The following is a 6312-nucleotide window of genomic DNA, read 5'->3' on the forward strand; positions in this document are numbered from 1 at the left end:
GGCTACGAGTTGTTTTTTATGAAACCGCCGTTTCTACTTAAAATATCAATGCATTTCATGCAATATAAAGACGAGCACACAATAATAACTAAAAGAGATTCAATTAACTTAGCTGTCGACGTTTTCGTTCAGCAGCTTTCAACACAATTTGTTTAAGCAAAGTAAAAATTGGGTTTAGAGCGCAGCCGCGTTAATGCACATCGGAGCTGGAGATTTCAATCACGCTGGGCAATTTTCTTTTTCTCTCTCCTTCTCTACTGCCGTTAAATGGTCTATGACGGACGAACGAAGCCAGAAAGTAGTGGCAAGCAGTATTACTGTTGTCCCTTTGTTGACAAATCCATGAAACAACTTCAGATTGCATGGTTTAACAGGAGGGCTCCTGACGTCACGACGTCACGTGACAGTGCTGATAGTATATCTTTAAGTGAAAAGTAATCTATCAGACAGTCCTTAAAACCGGCTTTAAAAGCACGTGTCATCTTGACTTCGCACTCAGAAATCACACCTAGTTTCTAGGAAATACGGCTAGTAGGAGATCTGGCGTGAAACACGCATGAGTGTGTTTAAACTTCAGATGCCAGTCGAGTGGAGAAATATTTTCTAAAGTGTAAGTTTCACTGGCAGGCCGAAGTGACCTGCATTTAGAATTGGTTGACATCCGATCTGACCGCACCGGACCCTACTCTTACCTTGGGTTGTTCTTGGGTAAAGTAAGCGGTGATGACCCTGTCTGGAGGCAACAGTGCCAGCGATATGTCCGGTCAGACGGTGCTTACAGCCGACGATGTGGATATTGACGTGGTTGGAGAAGACGACGAGGGAATGGAGCGGGACAGTGATTGCGAAAGCCAGGGGATCCAAGACCGAGGGGACGAGATGGAAGAGATCGACGTGAAAGAGCGCAGCGGCAGTCCCTGCGAAAGCTCCGGAGAGGGAGAGAAGGGGGACGGACAGGACAGCTCCCCCGGTGCTATCCAAAGCAAGCCGAAGAACAGCCTGGTGAAGCCTCCCTACTCCTACATTGCACTCATCACCATGGCCATCCTGCAAAGTCCACAAAAGAAGTTGACGCTTAGCGGCATCTGTGAGTTCATCAGCAATCGCTTTCCTTACTACAGGGAGAAGTTTCCTGCATGGCAAAACTCAATAAGACACAACTTGTCCCTCAACGACTGCTTTGTCAAGATCCCGCGGGAACCAGGCAACCCTGGAAAAGGCAACTACTGGACACTGGACCCCGCGTCAGAAGACATGTTTGACAACGGTAGCTTTCTTAGAAGGAGGAAACGATTCAAGAGGGTCCAGCCAGACATTCTCAGGGACCAGACCGCACTCATGATGCAGAGTTTTGGGGCGTATAGCATTGGGAATCCTTACGGTCGTCACTATGGATTTCACCCGGCAGCCTACACGCACCCGGCGGCTTTGCAGTACCCGTGCATATCCCCAATGGGTCCGATGCTTCCCCCCGCCGTCCCCTTACTGCCATCCGCTGAGTTAAATCGCAAAGCCTTTAACTCACAGCTTAGTCCAAGCCTACAGCTTCAACTCAACAGCCTGAGCACTGCGTCCATGATCAAGTCTGAACCGTCCAGCAGACCATCTTTTAGTATAGAGAATATCATCGGGGTATCCAGCACTTCGTCCAATGCACAGACTTTCCTGCGGCCTCCTGTAACCGCGCAGTCTTTACTGGGGGCACAATCTCTGTCTCTCACCCGGACATCTATTGCCCCTATACTCAGCGTCCCTTCAAATATTATTTCTGGACAGTTTCTGCCTACAGTATCATCGGCAGCTGTTTCCAAATGGCCGTCCCAATGATGGGCCTAATAATAAAAAATAATATTTTTTGTACACACGGTTTTTGGGGGGAAGACTGTAGCCTACAGCACGAAAGAGGCTCCACTGGACACTGTATGCCAAAATGTAGCCATGTAAAGATTTTAAAAGAGAAAAGAAAAGAAAAGGAATGCTATCTGTACAGGTAATATTTGTAAATATTTGTACAAAAAAATCACTTAATATGTTTGGATTTTCCTGTTTTGTTTCATAGTTTGGACTGTATGAAAGTCGCTGAAAAGGCTGTCTTATTTTATTTTTATGTTATTTTTTTATTGAAAACTCAGTGCGAGTTTTTTCCTTTTAATTATGACATTTTGTTTTGTTTTTACAACAAAATATACAAATGTTCTTATAAAATAGAACGAATAGTCGTTTATAAAATTTAAATATATGTATCTATGTAGCTCTATTGTGTTGTAAACTGCATTCTTTTGTTAATAAATATGTAAACGAACCACAATTAGAGTCAGTACCCTTTTGTGAAAGTTGAATAATTTTCAGATATACTTATGTTGAAAATAATAGCATATCTATACAGTTAGACAAAATTAATTTAACAAAAATGAAATCCAATAGATCCAATAATAAACTGAATTTTCTTCACTGGGTCTGATCAATGAAATTATTAGTACAAATGCAGGGTAGGCTACTGCTAAGCTTTAATCAATATAAGCCGATGGGTTTCATATGCGGTTATATGACAAAACAGAGAGATTTTATTATGTCATACTTAATCAACACAGATATTCTCACCGACAACTATTTGCATGGAAATTACACAGGCCCATGTGGCTAGTCATTTTTATAGATCTGTTAAGTAATAGTATAGTTATTGAATAATGAGTGATCCAGCATGACACAGGAGTATAGTTTGTGTAGTCCTAATAAGCCAATTCGCCTGCATATCCTCATCCTAACGAAACCAACTCCCTTAATTAGCCACTCAAAACAAGTTTTGTTTTGCATATTGGGTTCAAGGTGACAATTTAATGTACATGTCTAGGCCTACGTTTAGTTTCCTATTCACATTCTGTTTATGATATTGATTTAATGATATTCTTACATACCAGGAGCTTTGGAGCTAAAGGTCAATTGATGATCTACCCTGGAGGTAACCCTGTAACTAGCGAGACACTATGGTGTCTATTTACAAGAGAAAGCAAGGCGATCTAAAAACGTTTGCATGTTGCTTCTATAAAAGTAACACTTCGTTTCACAGTTGTGTCTGGCTAATCAGCTCAACACAAACAGCAAATGGTGGATGGTGTGTGGCACAGGGTTAGACTAGAGCTATATTTAACTGATACCCATGGGAAAAGAGAAAGGCCTGCTTCTTGAATTCACTTTCATACTCAAGAAGCTGCTGATTGTGTGCTTCTCAATGACACTGGATAACAGAGGGCTCATTCCACAACTGCCTATTTATTTCTTAAAATGAGACAAGCATTTCTATGCGCATTGCTGTAATGCCTGCCGTCACACTGGAGTTGAAGTACATTCCGCCCGTGATTTATTGGCAGTGTGAGGATAGACCTCATTTTAAAGCGATTATCGAACAATATCAGGGTAACATAGGACATAATGATTCCCAAAATATTAGAGTTGATCTTTGACACCGCGTGCTGCGAACTGGATAGTTTGTAGAAGAGCCACATAGGGTACTATAAAAAATAATATAAAAAATAATATTAACAAACATATTTTAAAAGGAAATGTATGATCCATGTAAAAAAGCAGGCTAATTTTAGTTATGCCTTACATGTTAAGCACATCAGTGTTTGAGCTATTTTTGAAAGGGATTTGAGATTTCTAATTCGCTGATGGCGTCGCAAGTCTCTTTCGGAGGCCTTTAATAAAAAGAACAACTTAAGACAACACATGAAATAACAAATAGGCCTATTAGCCTACAGTGAGATAGGATAGTATAATAATGTAATATGTACTAATTAATTTATTCTAAGGATGTTCTAACGATTTTCTTTCCATGCCTGATTTCGACTTTGGTGCAAGGATTTACTACACAACAAGCAGGCTGCTCTCAACACTTTCATACTCAAGGCATGATTACGTGATAGCAATATCTCTGCTATTTCGCTAGATGGCGTTTATTGACACTTAATTTAGAAAATCCATTCAAATAGCCTTCGATAAACAGGTAAAAAGAAGCACAGAGGTGGCCCAAGACATGTCAGCTGGAATGGACTTCAAGAGCGCTAGTGGTCTTATTTATCATGGAGTACGAACACTGACAAATCTTGGGATACAATTGCTTTAAATGAATGGTCTATTTTAAGGCCTGCTGGGATAGAGTCGACTTTTTAACAAGGGCAAGGTTATAATAGAGCCTGGCTTTTCATATACCTGACGTCAAGAACTAACCTTTCATGCTTGTCCGAGGTGTAGTTGCGTAAACGCTGCGCGGCGACGATGGGTCTCAAGATGTTGCCGTTTCATGTGCTCAATGCGATCTCTGCAAAATAACATAAGGCCCACTCAGCAAGTGCTGCATCAATTTAGTAATCGGTGGATAACACTGGATCAGGTATAGGATCAACAAAAATAAGCTAAGGCCTATTAATTTGACAAAATCTCTTAACTTTCATTTTAATAATGTTTTTTATTTCAAATTAAAACCAACTCCGAAAACAAATTGAACCCACTTCGGCTAGTCATTGTTTAAGCACATGTTGATCTTGAAAAATATTTTTGAACTTGAACATAGCTGTAGCCTACTCCCCGTTAACTGTGACAAAGTAAAATGTGCAGATCAACAACATTTCGGGTTTGACTGAAAAGCCCGGAGCCTCGACAGAGAACTGACCTCTGCGGGAACACCTGCTCTCTGCCAGCGCAGGTGGGCATGCTCAGACAGAAAAAATGGCTTTTCCCCACAACCCCCAGAGGACGTCGGTCAACCAGAGTTGAAGACCATGGGTAGGTTCCCAAATACAGCGTTTCTTGGCGTTTGAAGAAGACTAAAAGGTATGCCAACATTACAAAGGATGTTTACTTTTCAACGTGTGTGAAGAATTCTAAGTAGCCCCAGACCTACCTTCAGAGTCTGAATCCATTTTTCTAGATTCGTTTATTGTCATTCACGTTAATGGTTTGAACATGCGCGAGATGAGGATAGCCATGACTGCAGAGCAGGCTGTAGATGTTACCTAGTTAAAAACACCTTAATATCCTTGATTTAATAACCCCACCCCCCTTCGCTGTTGCAACCTTCCAACCACTTCCCCTCCCCAAGTTAGTGGCTAAAGTAATTTTAGCTGCTTTCATCAAACATACATGATGGTTTGTCCTAATCCTACACATTGCTGGGAGCCTATAGGCCAATCTAATCTAATTAATAAATAAAAACTCGTCTAAACTTGTCTAAAATGGTTTGCCAGCAACATGCTAATTTACAATTTAATTTAAGTCCCATGTTTTAGACAAACAAAAATGGATGAAAAAATCACTCAAAAACATAGCCTTCAATATCAAGGTAGCATGCACATTCTTTTCACCATCTCCACTGATTTTGCTGCAACATCACAAAGGTGCAGACTGAAGTTACAGGCTACAGAACAACAAAGACATGCTGGCCCTTATCATGAGAGGAATGACAGGCTCTTCCATCTCCTGGAGCTGATCATCGCCAGTAAATGTAGATACAGCAGTTAGTGAATATTTAAAAGGCACAGAGATGGAGCAATACATGACAAAGTAAAGCTGGCATGCTGTGGGGCATTAATAACTAATGGACACCCATGACTAATAGGCTTGCCATTGTAATGAAAGTGTCATTGCAAATCAGCAGTTGTCCAGAGTTATTATTATTTATAAATATTAAATGGACTAGCTACAAAAGAGTATTCTGTCCCCACAACTTTTGACCCATGGAAATAGATATGAGATGTGACCCTTTTGCTTTTGATGCCTGACAAATAGGTCTATCATTGGAGTTGTTTAACTGCATACTGTGTGGTGTGGAAGATTAACTTGTAAAGTTTCTGATGTAGGCTATTGCACGTATTGTGGCTGTTGGATGGGGGAAGCATTTTTTGGATGATAGTTTACACCCAATCTGTGTGGAAATAGAAACATTTTGTAGCATCCTGATACAAATGCAAGCTGGACCATTTTCATTTCTCATCTGGTGGGCTTATACATTTAGTCATAAGAAAGTTAGATAGGCCTTAGGCATTATCTAAAAATAATATTTTTTTCATGTAATTTTGCCTTGATGCAATGTCTTGTTCAGCATTTACAAATTGTGGACAAAAATAAAAACATACACTGCATACTTCAAAGGATTATTCTTTATTTACATTAAGATGGTCTTCAAACATGTTAACCATTCTTTGCATCAATGGATACAGTGTACCACTGCTACAAAGTATCAAGCAAGAGGAAATCAATAGATACATGAATGAGGGGGTGGAGAGTACAAGTATTACGTCATCAGTGTGCGCCGAA

General features: G+C 40.4%; 1 protein-coding gene across 1 annotated transcript; it reads left to right on the top strand.

Moving 5' to 3' along the window:
* Positions 1-480: 480 nt before the first annotated feature.
* foxd3 (forkhead box D3) lies at positions 481-2083 on the top strand. Its single transcript, XM_076276076.1, has one exon. The coding sequence runs from the start codon at positions 724-726 to the stop codon at positions 1825-1827; it is 1104 nt and encodes a 367-aa protein (XP_076132191.1). The 5' UTR covers positions 481-723; the 3' UTR covers positions 1828-2083.
* Positions 2084-6312: the final 4229 nt, after the last annotated feature.

Source organism: Alosa pseudoharengus, unplaced genomic scaffold (genome assembly GCF_046254945.1).
Source record: "Alosa pseudoharengus isolate Yale_2024_CS ecotype anadromous, Long Island Sound unplaced genomic scaffold, YU_APseudo_1.1 YU_APseudo_1.1_scf_11, whole genome shotgun sequence".
Classification (NCBI taxonomy): Eukaryota; Metazoa; Chordata; class Actinopteri; order Clupeiformes; family Clupeidae; genus Alosa; species Alosa pseudoharengus.

Excerpts from the sequence above, each read along its gene's own strand:
- foxd3 (XM_076276076.1), top strand. The coding sequence starts at position 724 with ATGACCCTGTCTGGAGGCAACAGTGCCAGCGATATGTCCGGTCAGACG.